The 19460-nt window shown below is 35.9% G+C and overlaps 2 protein-coding genes across 2 annotated transcripts; both read left to right on the top strand.

Annotated features, from left to right (window-relative positions):
* Positions 1 to 10141: 10141 nt before the first annotated feature.
* Positions 10142 to 11185, top strand: LOC149954028 (uncharacterized). Its single transcript, XM_090168927.1, has 2 exons — positions 10142 to 10285; positions 10353 to 11185. The coding sequence occupies exons 1-2, from the start codon at positions 10238 to 10240 to the stop codon at positions 11064 to 11066; spliced, it is 762 nt and encodes a 253-aa protein (XP_090025053.1). The 5' UTR covers positions 10142 to 10237; the 3' UTR covers positions 11067 to 11185.
* A 4578-nt stretch (positions 11186 to 15763) lies between these two features.
* LOC149954027 (uncharacterized) lies at positions 15764 to 16770 on the top strand. Its single transcript, XM_090168926.1, has 2 exons — positions 15764 to 15879; positions 15943 to 16770. Exons 1-2 carry the CDS (start codon positions 15832 to 15834, stop codon positions 16654 to 16656), a joined length of 762 nt encoding a protein of 253 aa, XP_090025052.1. The 5' UTR covers positions 15764 to 15831; the 3' UTR covers positions 16657 to 16770.
* Positions 16771 to 19460: the final 2690 nt, after the last annotated feature.

Genomic DNA, 19460 nt, shown 5'->3' with positions numbered 1-19460 from the left:
ACAATGGGCAACGGTTTTGCCATGGCATCGAAAAATGATTTCGACAATATAAAATGGAAATTTTTCCTATTTAAGCCATATCGGTTCATTTTCACCCATTTGGTTCAAATTGATCAAAATGTGATCAATTTTGATTTTCTTCGTCAATGTTTAACAATTTTTTTAATATTTTGGTATTTTAAAATTTTTAAAATTTTTTTAAATTTCTCACATGGGGGACCCTTGGAATCGGTCTAAATCCCATGTTATTTTTAATGGGAAAATTTCCATTTTATGTTGTCAAAAACATTTTTCGTTGCCATGGCAAAACCGTTGCCCATTGAATAGATTCCCTTTACGATTTTTCAAGTTACATGAAGGTCTACCATTCCCCCGAGTTTGAACAAAATCGGTGTGTAACACCTCGGGTCGTCTCCTTGTTAGTGTTGCAGTATGTACTTAGTAACTTAGAACTAAAGTAAATAGTCCGAAATATAAAGTGAGCATGCATATTATAACAATATAGAAGTAAAATCTTGGCGTGGTAAAGTGTGGTGTAGTGGTTATAGGCGTTAGAATTTCCGTCCCATCTCGTCGTAAAGTTGTGCGTTTGAATCTAAAGAGGGACAAAATATTTGAATGGGTTTCAATTGCAAGAAATTTGTGCCCCCCCCTTCCCGTATGAAGTTTTTTCCAGTAATTAAATAGTATCATGATCAACTACCCTGAAATTGAATACCATTGACTCCTTTTCCGTGTCGGTGTGCTACTAATTGACATTTTTTTGTCTATAATTACTTCAAAATATCTATTCGGTAGTCACGTGGCTTCTAAAGTTTTTTTTTTAAATAGGTTTAAACTATCTTTTTAAATACCTTAAAGGGGCCCAAAAGCTGAGACGCATTAAAAAAAATTGCTAGTACATTTTTTTAACTCATTGCGCATGCGTGAATCTCTCAGCTTTGGCCATGTAAGTAATTTGTCAGAAATTACGAAGTGTTAGGTATAGCTGGTACATGAAGAGTTAATAAAAGCGTTTAGACTACATTCGTACATGTAAAGTTTTGGGCCCCTTTAATCACGTACTTGACAGTTATTTTCTCTTGAAATTAACATAAGAACTTTAAAATAGTTGACAGCAAACAAGTTTCCTAAATTTTCGTTAGAGGTGTCTATTAAATAAATAAATTAACTCTGACAGCAAACAAGTTTCCTTAATTTTCTCTAGGTGTGTCTATTAAATAAATAAATAATATCTTTGATATCACATCCCTCAGATCGTTCATGCTTCCACTGGTGAATTTTTTTTATCTCCAAATATTTAAATTAGAATTGGTGTATATGGCAGCATAAACTTCAAACCTTATTATAACCAGCCGACGAGCGGAGCGTACCGGTGCCTTTGACGTCACGATGGCCGTCGATGAAAGTGCGATCACTTTTGAGATCAGTTTAATTTTCCGCAGTTAACCATTTCGGTTAGCATAGAACCATTTAGCGGCCACTGCAAGAAGTTCGCTTACCTACTGTATTTTCGTCTGCTAAGGTCGTCTACCTCCAGTCTTGTAGAGGTTTAGTGAGTTTGCGGACGGCAATCCAGTATCTACGTGAGCTTCTTGCGATAGCCGCTAGAAGGCTTTATGGTACTATCTAAATGGCTATAATTGAAAGCAGCCGCTGGCGTTACGTTTGCCTTTGGAAAGCGCCGGCCTCGGTTCGGGTCTCCACCAATCAGTTTGTGTGACCCTTGGGCTGTCGACACATGGCGGCACCACCAAGCAGCGTGGTCGGGCCCCGTTGACCATGGTCGCAGTTAGTAAGCAACATGGAAGATTGTGGTAAGTTTGAAATTATGACAAACCTTTATGTTTCAAGAAGTCAATTTCCAGTGGTTTTGGCTTATGGGGTTACTATACATAAGTGTCAAGGTATGAGTGTGGAGTGTGCTTTGATAAATATAGGACCAAGCGTCTTTCAAAGTGGGATGGCATACGTTGCTCTTTCGAGAGTCACATCTTTGGATGGCCTTCATTTGCTTGATTTTGATGCGTCTAAAATATATCCTGATTGTAAAGCAATAGTTGAGTAAAATCGCCTAAGAAATGAGTTTAGGCCTGATTTACCAGAAATAACCTTTAATCTAAAAAGATCAGCAAAAAACAAGTTTACCCGTGTCAGTAACGGCATTTGAACAAACTGGGATTGAAATGGATTTGGGTATTGAAGCTGTTGTAAGCAATGAAGCTGGTCCCTCCAAAGCTAGAGTGCCTAAATCTGTAAGTGCTAATATTCCTAAAGATAATTCACTTTTGGTTATTAAAGGATTTTTGAATAACGATAATTCCTGCTATGCTATCTCCACTTTACAAGCTTTTTTCCAAATTCCAGAATTGGTCAGAAGCATTCGAGATAGGGTTATTTCTCCAGGACCAGCAATTGTTGCATTGCAACAATTGCTGCGTTAGAGGGAAGATCCTGATTTTTCACTTTTAGGAACTTCTATTGTCAGGGGTATACTTGATGTACAATTTCATGGATATGACCAACAGGATCCAGTGGAATTTTTGATTAATCTGTTACGAAAACTTGAAGATGAAAATGTTCTTATTGATAATTTATTTTCATGTCGTATGCAGTATCAAAGCCCAGGTAGCAAAATAACGTTTGTAAAATGGTCAATATTTGGTTTTTGGTCAAAATAACGTTTAATGGTTATTATCGCACTAATTATAAACGTTTATATTTAGTAAAATATTGACAGTAGAAGGAAAGTGATGGCGAGACGCCACTCCCTGGTTCGGGTTTGGGTTCGGGATCGAAATCCGGGATTTAAGGGTGAAATGGGGGTAAAATCGTCAAAAATTCAATGTATTTATAATATTTCTCGCGACGATATGTTTTTTCGTTTATCAACATATTATGTTCAGGCCAACTTGTTTATTTATCTACGCTTATCTCGAAAGACACTTGAACGTATATCTTATCGCGTTTTATCGTACGGAATAAGTTGAAATGATGTAAAAATTGATAACCTAGGCGGCGCGTGCGCGGATTACCCGAGGGACGCGGTTAATTGGAATTTAAGAGTGTTTTGATGTCATGGAATATTCGTTGTTAAAGTAGAATGGAAATATTTTTTAAACTTCATTTTAATATCATTGTAGTACGCTTGGCACTTGAACCTATCTCACGAGTATTTCACTGGGAGAGAGATAACGCGCGCGTGCGTGGATTACCCGGGGCGTGGTTTTCGCGGCGCGGTTAATTTGAATTTAAAACACGGATTTGAGTGTTTTGACGTCATGGAATATTCGTTGTTAAAATGACGTAGAATGTAAATATTTTTAAACTTCATTTTAATATTATTAGCACGTAAGTTTTAAATTTGATTATCATATTTTTATACCTATATTTACATATTGAAATTGTTACGCATACATGGTCCCCATTTAATATTGGGATATTTATAGTAATAAATACATAGAAAAATACTATAAAAGTTCAACACGTATAAAGAGTCCTTCAAAGTACTTTAAAAGGATTTTATTTACGAACTAAATCCATATTTCTTTTTTCAAACTTAGAAGTTAGTTTGTATGAAATACTTTCTAATACCTGAAAAATGGACTTTAGAGTGGATAATTAAGTATTTTTTCAATCCTTTTACCTATATTTACATATTGGAATTGTTACAAAAGGTTCTTTTAAACGTAACTTAGTACATTAATTTATTTTGGAAGTTCAAAACGTATTAAGAGCCCTTCAGAGTACTATAAAAGGATTTCATTTACAAACTAAATTAATATTTTCTTCAAACTTTCAATTCGTTATAATTTGAATTTAAATGAAAACATCATGGATTATAGGAGCGTAATCTACTATTAGACCGAACGGATTAAAAATACTTAAAGTAAGTGGTTTTACTGATAAACTCTAAAGGAATTTTGGAATTTTCTAGAATAGCAAAGTAAAACTAAAACGTAAATCAAGTTTAAAACGAAACTAATAACTGGGAGATAGGTTGAAGTAAGTAATTTTTTGATTTTTCGTTTTTTAATTTTTGAGTTCCCTATATTATTATAAACTAAATTAAATATAATTTTTGAAAATTTGTGATAAAAGATCTGCTCCTTCGTGTTTTACATATATTTAAAAACTCGAGATTTTAATGAATTGTTTTCAAAGCATGAAAAATATAGCAGATCCTTTGATTTTAATTGTAGTTAGTAGTTACTTAAAAAAAAAGTCGCTAGCTGACTTGGAGCTGGTGTAGTTAAATTTTAAAAATGTGTATTTTAAATTTTGTTTGTAAAAGTTTTTTTTGAAAAAGTTTAGTATTATAGTTTAAATTTATTAAATGAAATAAAATATAAATTATACATTTGGTTTAGTATTTTACTATTGCAAGTAAAATTAACAGTAATTTCAATTACTTTTTTAGTTTTTTTTTGACAAATATGCAAACTATTTAGTTATTTCAAAAACAAAGACGTCGAATTATTTGGTATTCGAAATACTATTGGTAAGTTTTTCTATCTTTAATTTTATTTTTCAGAACAATTTCTCTTTGTCTAGCTTCTTCTAACTTTAATTTATATGGCCTTAAAGCCAAGTATTTAACAAATTTTGTAACCAAGTAGATGGACCTTTAAACAATTTTTCAGTCATGTAGTCAAGGAAATGTTCAAATATACGTGTATTTGGTCATTTTGATGGTCCAATAGCCGAGTATGGAACTGCCAGATGATAGTCAGACGTTGAGACGCGGGTGGCGCCCGTGCCCCAGCGTCCGCGCCAGCCCTGTCGGTGTCCCATTTCACATTTCAGACGTCGACCCAATATTAAATGGGGACCATGTATGCGTAACAATTTCAATATGTAAATATAGGTATAAAAATATGATAATCAAATTTAAAACTTACGTGCTAATAATATTAAAATGAACTTTAAAAATATTTCCATTCTACGTCATTTTAACAACGAATATTCCATGACGTCAAAACACTCAAATCCGTGTTTTAAATTCAAATTAACCGCGCCGCGAAAACCACGCCCCGGGTAATCCACGCACGCGCGCGTTATCTCTCACCCAGTGAAATACTCGTGAGATAGGTTCAAGTGCCAAGCGTACTACAATGATATTAAAATGAAGTTTAAAAAATATTTCCATTCTACTTTAACAACGAATATTCCATGACGTCAAAACACTCTTAAATTCCAATTAACCGCGTCCCCCGGGTAATCCGCGCACGCGCCGCCTAGGTTATCAATTTTTACATCATTTCAACTTATTCCGTACGATAAAACGCGATAAGATATACTTTCAAGTGTCTTTCGAGATAAGCGTAGATAAATAAACAAGCTGGCCTGAACATAATATGTTGATATACGAAAAAACAAATCGTCGCGAGAAATATCATAAATACATTGACTTTTTAACGATTTTACCCCCATTTCACCCTAAAATCCCGGATTTCGATCCCGAACCCAAACCCGAACCCGGGAGTGGCGTCTCGCCATCACTTTCCTTCTACTATTGACCTCTTTTAGAACTCATGTTTTCATCAAAATAGTTAGGTTGAAAAACCCACGTTATTTACATTATATTTATCACATTCAAAAACGTCACTTTTAATGTGGATATTAAGGTTAAAATAACGTTATATTATTTAACTTTTTTAGGATATATCTTTTGACAAACATGAGACGTTGTTATGTTTTTTGCTATCAACTAATTTTTTAATCTAACTAATAATAAAAGTTTATATTTAGTTAAATATGAACCACTTCTTAAACATGTTTTTATAAAAATATTCTAATTAAAACATGTTATAGAAGTGGTTAATATTTAACTAAATATAAACTGTATTTATATGTTTGTTTGTCCGCTATAGGAATCTACAGTTTTCAACTTAGGTCGACTTAATTTGGTATACTATCTCATGGTACCCTGACTGTGGTTTTCAACGGTTACGGTCGGCGAAACATCTTTAATTAATTGGATTAATTTAAAAATTAGGTATATCCGCTATACATAAGATACTACACTTTGGTCTTAGCCAAAAGACCGAGTTTCTTCATTCTTTGGCCCTACACACGGAAAACGATTAAAGTATAGTAATGCTTTTTAAAAGCCTTCTTCTATAGACACTAGGCCTTGTGATAAAAGGAAAATTATTGTGATATCAACGTATAATTGTTTAAATTTGCATAAATCAGTTGGTTATATGGGGTACGGTGCCATGCGTGGAGAGAGCTACGGCACCGTTGTACTTTCGTTTTGACAGCGACCTTGTTTGCCACTGCCGCTTTAAATTAGGTAGTTGCCTGCACTGTATGGTGAAAAGTATATACCTAAGGGAGAAATCTTTTGTGCTGTTGTGCTGTACATTCCCGGGAAATATCGGTTTACTTCGGGTACCCTGTCTATTTAAGTAACTTACATAAAATATAAGAATGACGTTTAATCGACTTTAGTATTATAACGTTTATATGAGGTTCATTATGCATCGATTAATAGTTTTAATAACATTTCATATTGACGTTTAATAGACGTTAATCAAATAACGTTTATACTTGGGTTTTGTTAGTATTAAAAGACTTAATATCAACCGTTTTATAAACCGTCTATTTTGGGCAAAGACTATATAACGCTTCGCGAAGCGTTATATAGTCTTTGATTTTGGTGACATCGTCAACCATTTCATAACGTTTATCTCTCAACATAGTTTCAACGATTCACAAACGGTTTATCAACGAGATTTTGCTACCTGGGAGTAGATGTCCAAATTGTCCTAATGATAGAGTTTATAATCAGCAACCTCATGATGGTAATGTTTTCTTTGTTAATGTATTAGCTGATTAAAAAAACTTAATTTTTAAAGAATTGTTGGACTACTGGGAGTTGTTTGAACACCCTTGTGTTCAGAGCCAAAATAAAGTGAAGGGACGTCGAATGATTTTGTATTCTTCTAGTAAATATTTAAATTTGAATTTGGTCAGGTTTACTAACCGGGGGGCTGAACAAATTAAAATTCATACTCCAATTAAAGAGTTTAGTTCTGATAAAGTAAAAATTAATGATTTCTTGTTCAGAACAAAAGCTGCTGTAGTTCATATTGGAAAAGATTGCTCAGCGGGGCATTACATAGTTGCTCTAAAGAATCTTGGTTCTGAAACAGGATGGACACTTTGCAATGACAGCCAAATAAGTCCAAGAAAAAGGGTTTTTTAACAATTTGATTGATGTTTATTGTTTATTTTTAGAAAAACTATAATTTCATAAATGGCTGCATGTATTGGAAATTATACTTGGTCGAGGTACTTCAGTGTGTCCTAAGAACCTGGATCAAAAAGTTGGATTCCCTTGACATTCAAAAGTTGCTGATGGCAAAGTAGTATTCACATAAAACGTGAGTGAAATTCATTGGTGGTATTAGTTAGTTACCAAAAATAGTTTCCAAAATTGGTTAAGTAATATATTGTTCCCTATTAGTTTGTAGTCTTATAGATAGTACTATTTTTAAAGTTATGGGAGGGTATGAAATAAACTGGAATACGAGCGATGTATGAGACAAACCCTGCAATCATTTTTTTCTGTTTAGAAAATGCAATTTATCATATTAGAAAAGTTTATGAAAAGTTGGTAATTTAATGACCTAAAGTAAGTAACAGAGCATTAGGATTATGTTTCCTGTATAATTTTATTATTTTTACTATTTGTGTTTTTGTAGAAAGAGCCCCCTTACCCATATATTGTAGTTTATTCTAATGCAGTTAGGGTTTTAAATATGGATTAGTTTTATAAATATTAAAATTATCTTAAGTTATGTTGAAAGTTTACAACTAATCATCTATAGGACTTTGAGTTACTGATTAATTGTTTGTCTTGCTTTGACTAAACAACAATATTTTACTTCACAAACACTACTAATTATTCATTTACTATATGCTGTTGTAACAATCACGAAAGAAAACGTTTTTGTACTGTAACATTAGTGGTTTAACAATGCAAAGCAGATATCATTGGAGCAGTGCCGTATATTTTGCTAGACCGTGGGACTGTGGGGACTGAAGAATATGAAAGATCTTGTAAAAACCTTTTCTTGATGGGAGTAGTGGCATAATTCTTTGATATCAAGTGGCTGGATACCAGTTTATTTCAAATCATTCATTCCTCGATAATTCGCTGTTCAATTACTGCCAAATATTCATCTACTAAGTCAATAAAGGTTTCGTGCTGCTACATTACTGGAATTGGTATACAATTGATGTAAAGCAGCTGTCATTGGACTAGTGCTGTATATTTGTCTAACCCATGCGACTGTGGGGACCGGAGAATAAAAGAGACTTTGTAAAAACATTCTCTTGGTCGGAGTAGTGGCGTACTTCTTTGAAAACAAGTGGCTAGAGACCAGTTTATTTCGAATCAGTCAGTCCTTGATAATTTACTGTCCAAATACTGCCAAATATTCTTCTATTATATACTATTGTCAAAATCAAGACAAAAACGTTTGTTACTACGACATCAATGGAATGGATACACATTGATTATCAGATGTCATTGGACTAGCGCCGTAAATTAGTTTTTTTGTTGATTGTGAGATGATATCAATTGGCTGAGAAAGTGGTTTATTTGAAATCAGTTAGTCCTTTATAACTCATTGTGCAGATGCTGCCCAATATTTCTCTATTATATAGCAGTTGGATATCCAAAAGAAAAAAGGTGTGTAGAATTGGGTGATTGCAGAAATAAGAATTCTAGTGAGCTTACAAAGTTGATGTACTATTGTGAGAAAAACCTGAATAAGGTGTTTTCACTAATTTTCCTAAACAATTCAATTCAATTCAATTTTATTAATTAATTACATCGCAGGTTGGGGGCCGAAGTCATCTTGCGACTTATTTGCAAGTTTTATTGACTGCTTTTTTGGCTCTTGATAGTCTAAATTTTTAATTCACACCATCAAGGCAGCAAACTAATTAAATTTATCAATCACACCACAACATGAAAAGTGTTGTATTTTATTTTACAGACTCTCGCACTGGAGTTTACAGAGGCTTTTATTGGGACATATTTTAATTGTTAAACTCGTGAATTAGTATTAGTTTGAAATGTTACACCCCTTCCTTTAGTTATAATTGATATTTCCAAGGTGCCACTCGTTTCATTTCTAAAAATGGTTCTAATGAAAAAATTCAGTTCAAGACAATACTTTAAATAAAGTATTAATAATAATATTCAGCTAAGCAAATGCTTTATGTACCCCGTTGGCTTTAGTCAACTAGCGAATTGTAAAGTCGTGTCTGGGTTATGCTTACAATGTTAGTTTATAAATGCAGGTTTTTTCAATTCTGCATTTTAGGGTCAGTGGGTTTGTTGAATGACGATGTGGCACCAGATCATTTTTTAAATATGGTATAATGTTATTATTAAGTTTAAAATCATTTTCATTTATAGATAGAATAAAATTAAATTAAATGGAGAGAAACGTTACTGTATGCAATTTGCAAAATAATTTAAGAATTATGGTTTTATTTGAAAAGTAACATTGTACTAATTTTGAAAACTATTTTATTTTTGGAATGACAAATTTATTACAAAAAATTATATATTTCAATATTGAATCAGCAGCTGTTTTGATTTATAAGTATAAACATGAAAAAAAGTTATCATCTGTGTAATTTTAATATAACAGTACATCAGCTGTTTGGTGTTATTTTTAGACAAAATAAATAACTTATAACGAATTACAACTTTTTAAAAGGAGCTATTTTTTATTGTAAAATTGAAACCCTCTTTATTATTGTTTACATTAAAATCTAGTACAATGGTCCTGAAATTTTATTTTATTCGTCAGTTAGGGCGTTTTCAATTAATACCATCTTCACTAATACCTGTCCCTTCTTAGCCGCAGTAAAATGCTCAGGTGTACCTATATATCCCCTTTTTTCTCAGCGTAGCTGAGCTTTTTCCGATATTTTCTAATTATCTACGAAACGTAAAGCAACGAAACTTTATATTCGGGTATTTTAAACGTAATTTCTTCGTTTAAAAGTAATATTAAGGCGGTAACGAATAATTTGCAACTTACTCTTTAATAATAAAAAATCCAAAAAAATCATACAAGTTTAACTTAAAAATCAAAAGTGTAATAAAAAACACCAGAAAGAGTATAAATATCCCAACTGTAACGCTTACAGTATCAGAAGTTATCGGAGCTTCCTCTCTTCAAATAATTCCCCCAATAAAGCAAAGATGTACAAGACCGTCAGCTCAATTCTCTTCGTGGCAATCATTTCTGCGGTAAGTTGACTAACAGGAGTTCAATGTTAGTTTCTATCCAATTTATTAAAGTAATTGTGTTGTTCAGGTTCTGGGCCAGAAATCGATCGACGTTGAGACCACTCATGGAGTCGAAATAGCAGCCCCGTTGCCCTTGGACATGGCCCCGCCCTTGAACACTGTCCACGAACAGACAATGGAATTGCCAGCTGCCGTCTTCGACATCCCTCAACCGTCTTTATCCCTCGTCCAACCAACAATTGAGATGCCCAAAGGCGCACCAGAAGTCCACGATGTTCCTCATGCTAACATCGCCTTCTCTGGGAATGTCTTGAAGGAGAAGAAAGTGATCCTCAACATCCCTTCGCCAGTCATCGAGGCTCCTAAGCCCATCGTCCAAACCAAACCCGCCCTCTTCAGGGTGCCCCAGGCCATCTTCGTCATCCCCAGTACCGTGGTCCAGCATAAGCCGATGGTCTACAAGGTGCCTCACACTCTCATCGTGCACCGACCAGAGGTGAACCTGCAACAGTACCACGTGGTCATCCCCCAAATGAAGGTCGTCAAGGGTTCCAAGTCTGCCTATACTCAACCCATCCCGGAAATCTATAAAGCTAAGACTTCTGGTCCCATCTTATCGAAGATGGACTCTAAGATCCAAGCTGTCCAGGGTGTAGGTAAGATGATCGCGGACATGGAGGCGTCGAAGGCGGCTTCCTTCGGTGTGGCCAGAGACCTGGTCGAGAAGAAATTCCACGACAAAGTCGCCCGCGTCTCGAAAACTTTCCACGGAGCTATATGAAAGTTCATTTAGCATCTTCTAGCGTTGTTATTAGTTTTTAAACACTGTATTTATTTCCATAAATATTTATGTCATGTGTAAATAGATTTGTCACTCGAATTAAACTTGATTTCCTTTTATCTAATGGTTTACCTTACTTTCGCTAACCAAAGCGTCCTTAAAACCGTGGACCAAACTTACGCCCAAAAGTAATTAGCCTGTTTCCTTTCGGTTACATATTAGATTCATGGTTGGCCCATATAAAAAAACCTCACTTCTATAGATTACAAAATATCACTACATGTGAGCTTAGTAATTAAAAAAAAAGCCGAAAAAATTCATGTAAATTTAACTTAAGGATAAAACATTTAATAAAAAACCCCAGAAAGAGTATAAATATCCCAAATGTAACGCTTACAGTATCAGAAGTTATCGGGGCTCCCCCCCCCTCCCCCTCTTCAACCACAATTAACAAAGTAAGCGAAGATGAACAAGGCCGTCAGCTAAATCATCTTCATGACAATGGCTTCTGTGGTAAGTTGCCTAACAGTCTGAGTTAAATGTAAGTTTCTATAAAATGTATTAAAGTAAATGTGTTATTCAGGAACCGAAACGACAACCAACTAAGTGGCACCTTAACCGACCCTATCAAGACCAATCGCAACCGAAACCGAATGTCGAAAAGTAAAACTACAGTAACTAGCTAACGCAGGCGGCGAAGCTATTTTCGCTTATTTCCACATATTTGGAAGTAACATAGAACACGCGGCGAAATAAAAACCAATAGTTTGGACAAAACGAAGTTAAGTTATTTCTAAATACAACGGTTTTTCCTTCCAATTGAGACAATAGACATAATAGTCCTTGTCACTTGGCACTGTTGTTTAGTGGTTTATTTATTATTTTTCTCGGATTTTTCAAAAGTAATAGTATTCGAAAAGTATTCGGTTCTTTCGGTTCTCCATGGAACCGGAACCGAACCGAAATGGCTTCGGTTCTAAACGGAAACCTTAACCATAGAGGCATTTTCACGCTTCAAATGAATTTTAAAAGCTGCCAAGCCAAACGTACTAGGCTCATGAATAATAAGCACTGACTGACCCACCACCTAGTCAAGAAAAGAGAAATGCTTCGAATCTAACTTAATTTTTCTTGTGATACGGAACTAAATCATAGCACCTTTCGAAAATCTGCCGAAGATGGCACTATTGAAACTATAGTCTACTCAACTCGCTTTTACACCATTTGGGGCCAAGGCTTAGTAAGATTTGTGAGGGTCATATATTATCAACATCAATCAACAAAAAGTATTACTTAATCGGATTACTTTTAATTAGGCTGATAATCAAAACTAAACAATAATAATTATCAGGGCCGGATTAACCAATAGGCCGAATAGGCCTGGGCCTAGGGCACCAAGCCTACAAGGGGCACCAAGAGGGATCGAAAAAAAATAAAAGTACAAAACTTTAATCATTTGCTTTTCACAAAATATTTTCCGGAGTAATTTTAGTAAATGCGTCCACCCCTATGAACCAAAAACGTTTGGTTGTCACATTATCTGACGGACTGCCATCTAGCCCCTGACGACATACTAAATCTGGCACCAAAATGAATTTTCCTTCCATTTCTCAATTATAAATTGAGGAAGCGCTTTTTTGAGCGGTAAAATTTTCGTTTTTCTTTTTCCGCTCTTTTTTGAGCGGTATAATTTTCGCTCCTGTCTTTCCGCTCAGGTTTCAGCGGTAAAACTTTCGCTCCTCTCTTTCCGCTCTTTTTTTGAGCGGTAAAATTGCCGCTCCTCTCATTTTTGTTTTGCGCTCTTTTAAAAAGATATTTTAACGCTCATTTTCGCTCATAATAACAAATCCGCCCACAATGAGAGGAGCGGTGCCCAACACTGCTATGATGTACTTCACAACGTTACGAAAGACTTCGTGAAATTTATTCTAACGAAACCCAGAATCTCTGGAGTTCAATTAAGTAATACATGTATATAGAGGCTTAAACAAGAGCCAATTTCGAAGCAGACCTTTGAATGGAACTCTTTATTATCAAGTCCTTTACCCTATTTTTCGCCATAGCAATGCACCAATCGATTAATTTTTCTCTGATTTACCTCAATACCTAAAATAAACTTCTGTAAAATCTTCCTTGAAAAACATCATGTTTAAAACAGTTTGATTCAATCGTTTTAAACACATAGAGTTTTATTAAAAATTTGGTTTAAAACATGTTAAAACCCTGGTTTAAAATTGACGCCACGACCCCCGTTTAAGAAAACTATTTTTATTTCAGTTCTAAATACACCCAAGGCTGTGTTGAAATATTTTATTCGTTACTCGTAAACGTAAAAAATGCAGTTGAAAGCTACCAAAAACCTATTTATAAAATTCTGAGAATAATAAAAACCTCGTTTAAGGTTCTTTTCCTTAATTTAAGGCTGAGCGAATAACCGACTTCACCGAATAATTCCGTCGAATATCCAGACGAATGACCGTCTAGATATTAGAATAACATTTCTATTATTCGGTAAATCTTCAGTGATAATTCGGTAAATATTCGGCCTCCCAATCGGTCTTTGCCACCACGTAGCTCTCTATGGCCCTATGGGGCGAGTGAAACCAAAACCCGTTTTGGGGGAAGAAATTTTTATGGTAGAGCTCTCACTTGGCGGTTGACGGCTAGTACGTACGTCATTGGTTAGTTCGCTCTCAGCAGATACTTTTTAGTTTTTTATTTACGTCATAGATAATTCAGTTCTACAATTAAGATTTTAAAATTTTAAATATTTTGACTATTAGACTTGTTATTTGACCAAAATTAAACCTATATTCGACGAATATTCGGCATATTATTCGACGAATATTCGGCATATTATTCGACGAATATTCGGCATATTGTTCGACGAATATTCGGCATATTATTCGACGAATATTCGAGAAGGTATTATTTGCATTAAGCCTAGCTATTCGACATTTGGTTAAAAATCTACTATTCGCCTCGGTATTCGATTAGACAATTTTGGGGTATTCGATATTCTTATCGTTAGGCTAAAAGTACTATTCACCCAGCCATAAAATAATTAGTAACTTTGTTTGACTGCTAAGACCAATATTTTACAAAAAATAAAAAATGAATAGAATTTTTTGGTTATAACGGTTTTTGGTCCCCAGTTTCAATAACACAGATAAATAAAATAGGTCAAAAAATACCATTACTAAAAGAAACCATCACCAGATAATTAGCATAACATTTCTATAGTGACAAAGATAATATAGAACTAGATTCGAATTCTGACAGCTTTCTGATTTATGGTTTAATAACGACGAGTTTACCTACTTCCGGCACGTGACCTCTGAAAAATTGGCCTCCATCGGTCGCTGTATTGTCCTAGTACGGCCAACTTTGGTGACATGCGGTTGCGCGAAAAGCGCTTCATCAAAATTGGCCGTGGTCTTAATTTTAAATGGTTACTATGGTAACTATGGAGCTAATGTTTTCGGAGTTCCGGCAGGAAGTGGGTCAGCTCGAGGCAGTTATTTCGAATCTAGGGTACGAGGGCCATATTATCTTTGAAAGTGCCAAACTAAAACTTTAAACTGACTCTCAAAGTTGCAGAAAAAAGTGATTTTGGACTTGACATTTTCGACCGTTGCTTTGAAGCGATTGTAGACCATTGGACCGAAATCCCATTCGTCCGAATGTACCATTCAACCGAAAACCGCGTTTTGCGCGGTTTTCATTCAATATACCGTTAGTGATCCATATTTATACATCGTAGGTTACGTGACGATAGTATATCTAATTTGGACTAAACTATGTCTTAAATATTTATTATTTCGTACCGACGTGTATTCTTAGACCTTTTTCCCTTGAAATTTGATATTTTCCGGGTTTAATTTTGGAAAATAACCTTGATAAAACCCGACGTGAAATAGTTGCCTACCATATTTAACCTAACCCAACCTAACCTAACCTAACCTAACCTAACCTAACCCGAACTAACCTAACCTAACCTAACCAAACCCAACCTAACCTAACCTAACCCAACCCAACCTGAACTAACCTTACCTAACCTAACCCAACCTGAACTAACCTACCCGAATTGAAAACGAACCAGATTTAAATTTCCCATTCAACTGAATCCCGCCATGTTGGGCTATAAACGAAAATACTTTTCGGTTCAATTTGATTCGGTCAAACGGGATTCGGTCCAATAGTATACAACCCTTTGAAGCGGCTCCACCGATTTCGAAAATTCTTAAGGATTACTTTTCAGAATATTAAGACAGATTTATTGCAGTTAATGAAGACATCGGATACAAATTTATTTGTGCCAATTTTGAAAATTCATTAAAAGTACATTGATTTGCGGAATAATTTTATCGTACTTAAACAGACCTTTAAAAAGATATCTTGCTCTTTAATGTACCACCGATAGAAGCCAAAACATAAATAAAACAGTGTTCGGAAACTTTCTTCAGCGACTGTACATTGAATTTTAGTAGCAACGCATTTACGGATAATCTTTGTAACACGTTATCGGTTATTATGTGACTTATGTTAACATTTAATTCTTATCGCTCTTATAAACAATTTTTCGTTAGTTATCAAACAAAGCCGAAAAATGTCATGTAATTTTAACTTAAAAACCAATAAAAAATACAAACACATGAAATAAAAAAATCCAGAAAGAGAATAAATATCCCAGCTGTAGCATCCCTCGTAACAGAAATTATCGTAGCTTCATCTGTTCAACTACAACTCACAAAATAAAGCGAAGATGTACAAGACGGTCAGTTTAATTCTTTTCGTGGTAATAGCTTCTGCGGTAAGTCAACTAATAGCAGTTTAATGTTTGATATCAAATTTATAAAAATATATATATTTTCAGGTTTTGGGCCAGAAATCGATCGACGTTGAAACTCCACATGGGGTCGAAATAGCAGCCCCGTTGCCCTTGGACATGGCCCCACCCTTGAGTACTGTTCGCGGACAGACTATGGAATTCCCAGATGCCGTCTTCGACATCCCTCAGCCGTCCTTGTCTCTCGTCCAACCAACAATTGAGATGCCAAAAGGCGCACCGGAAGTCCATGATGTTCCTCACGCCAACATCGGCTTCTCTGGGAATGTCTTGAAGGAGAAGAAAGTTATCCTCAACATCCCTTCGCCAGTCATCGAGGCTCCGAAGCCCATCGTCCAGACCAAACCCGCCCTCTTCAGGGTGCCTCAGGCCATCTTCGTTATCCCCAGTCCCGTCGTCCAGCACAAGCCCATGGTCTACAAGGTGCCCCACACTCTCATCGTGCACCGTCCAGAAGTGAACCTACAACAGTACCACGTGGCAATTCCCCAGATGAAGATCGTCAAGGGTTCCAAGTCCTCCTACACCCAACCCATCCCTGAAATCTATAAAGCTAAAACCTCTGGCCCCGTTTTCACGAAGGTGGATTCTAAGATCCAAGCTGTTCATGGCTTTAGTAAGATGATCGCGGACATGGAAGCATCCAAGGCAGCTTCCTTCGGAGTGGCCAGAGACCTGGTCGAGAAGAAATTCCACGACAAAGTCGCCCGCGTCTCGAAGACATTACACGGGGAGGTTTAAAATTAGCCTTAAAACTTTTGTTATTCAATTTTAGAACCTAGTATTTATTGCTGTAAATATTTATGTCATATGTAAATAGCCACGTACAAATAAAAAAACTATTTTTAAATGGAAGAGTTATGTACTTAATCAAAAGGGACGGTAGTCCCTATGCAAGGTTCGGGTAAAGAGTAGAGCACCTACCCGAGCACTTGCTATATTATCTCGAGTCAGAATGAAACCGATTTTACCCCCTCGTATCAAAACAAGTGATGCATCGTTTGAAAGGTTACAGGCACGCGACAAACATACACGAATTCCATCGAACAGGGTTGAGGCGACGTTTCGTAGTAATGGGGCAAAGTAAGGCTTAACTTTTCTTCTCTTCCATCTGCTCCTCGCAGACCGCTCTAGAGCAAAAACTACTGAACCGATTTAAATTAAATTTGGTATACAGTTTCAAATTAAGCTCCCATTGTGTCCTTCCAAAGTTCATATCTGGTACAGCTCTTGAGCTATGGCGACAAATGAACAGTTCAGCGAGTCGGTAACGAATCCATTGAGTAATATACAATAGTATTCAATAGTCCCACCGCCACCTATCGGTAATGTACAGAAATGTTCGAGTACCATTATACGGACAGTTTCAGTAATTTTATCGATTGTTTTTATTTTGACTCGGTTGGCCAAGGTGGTACTTTGAGCGAGACAAGAATTAAACACGTGCCAACGTTTATTTCACTGCCAAGTTATGTTGAATCTGATTATTGAAACTCGTTTACTATGTTTTTAAAGTAAAAGAGTAAATCTAAACAGAGTAGATAATATATTTAGATCTAAACAATATATGCCCCTAAAAATAAAATAAACAAACCGGGCCACGTTTTGCGAGAACGAAAGAAAACTTTAAAGTCGGGAGGTTGAAATGGTCCCGTGATTAGGTAATGCTGCCATCTAAATCGTTTTTAGGAACTAATTCTTGATAATTATGCTTGCCTTTCGTCCGCTACGTTGTAAATTTTACGATTTGTTCACTCTTTATACATTCTTAAGAAAACGTTACCTTTTTCTTTAATTAACTTGGTAAATTATTTTGATATTGTATCATTAGAATCGTTACAGCTAAGCTAAGAAAACTTGTCTCGGCCATCGAGCCGAAACTACGTTATAGCGCATGAGCGAGACATAGCATTTTAAGCCAATAGTGTGTTTCTTTCCCAGAATGCTTTGCGAACATCCCAAGAACCGTTGAAAATTTTCAAACCAATTTATTTAACGGTGTATTTGATACAATGCGATTCTAATATTAGCCATTCACTTTGAAATGTTTTATGGTTGTACAAATGATTTTAACTCAGTAAAGCACTTAGGATGCGCAAGGTCTAGCATATTACTTCAGAGCACATCACTTGTCGATAAATAAGTCCAGTTTATGACGTTTATGGGAATATAATTACAGATCTTGCCCGTTATTTGATTTCACTACTTTCATGGCCTAGAGTAATATAGGACGTGACGTTTTTGTTTAAAGGACCTTGCAATTTTTAACCGAATGGTTTTTGGGTGGATAATTATTATATCTAGGAATCCATACCTCTACTTGGAATGCTTATTTTGCCGTATCGCGTATGGTAAGATCACTCTGACGGCCCTGGCCCAGCCTACGATAAAAAAACCCTTTGCGCGCACATCCCTCACACGTTTTTATTAGTTAAGTTAACATAGTGACGTCAATAAAACCGTCAACCGCATTGAGACGAAAATCTACCGCGAAAGCATTCAAAGTAGAGGGATGGATTCCTGTTAATTCATAATTAAATGATCACCAAAATGTTTAAGCATTAGTGCAGTTCCGCTGTAGGGTGCACTTACTCTGTGGTTTGTTTTGGAGAATTACAGATTTACATTACCAATATCTTGAAGATACTTTGGTCCATTGGTTTCGAAGGGTGGAAACACTCTAGCAGTATTACCGCGTACAATAACAGCTAGGAATAATAATAATAATCAGCTAGGATAATACCCAAGGCACCACCTTAGGCCTAAGTCATCGAGCGACTTTTAATTCAGATGCCCGGGTTACAATGCGTAGGAGGGTGGTGGCAAGAACTGCAAGCCACGCGAGCCAACAGCTCCCTACACTCACTATTACTGTTAACAAGTTTTTATGGAAGGGGAAACCTCTTAAACCAGCGGGGAGAGAACTTGCAAACTCAACGCGCAAGGAGTTGTTCCGAGTTTTCACCCAGTGCCACAAGCTGGGATCGAACCTGGCTCCACTTGCTGCGAGGCGAAAGTGCTAACCACTCCGCAACCCCACCTTAAACCAAAGCCAAGTTTCGAAGGGAACCATTACATTAGGTGATCCCGAACAATGTTTCAATGGAGTGCAATTTTCTAATACGTACAGTTTGCCCGCCGGAGGGGCGCGAAAGTCGTCGAAACTGAAAAATAGAAAAACCATTTATCCTAAACGAAATTGCCGTGCGTGTTTAAAAAAAACTATTTACCGATAATAATATTGAAATTATCATTTCAACAAGATTTAAACCTTATCATAAACTCATGAATTAATAATAATCAGCTAGGCTAATACCCAAGGCACCACCATAGGCCTAAGTCATCAAGCGACTTTTGAAGCCATTTATTCAGGTGGCCGGGTTACAATGCGTAGGAGGGTGGTGGCAAGTCCTGCATGCCACGCGAACGAGCCAACAGCTCCCTACACTAACTATTACCGTTAACCTCGACAAGTTTTTATATCCGAAAATTATTGAAATAAACTAAATGTTATTAGTTTATATACTGAGAGGTTGCAATTAAGT

Source organism: Leiobunum rupestre, chromosome 3 (genome assembly GCF_980474605.1).
Source record: "Leiobunum rupestre chromosome 3, qqLeiRupe1.1.hap1, whole genome shotgun sequence".
NCBI lineage: Eukaryota > Metazoa > Arthropoda > Arachnida > Opiliones > Sclerosomatidae > Leiobunum > Leiobunum rupestre.
Note: the sequence above shows the minus strand (reverse complement) of the source record. Positions and strands in the feature narration are given on the sequence as shown.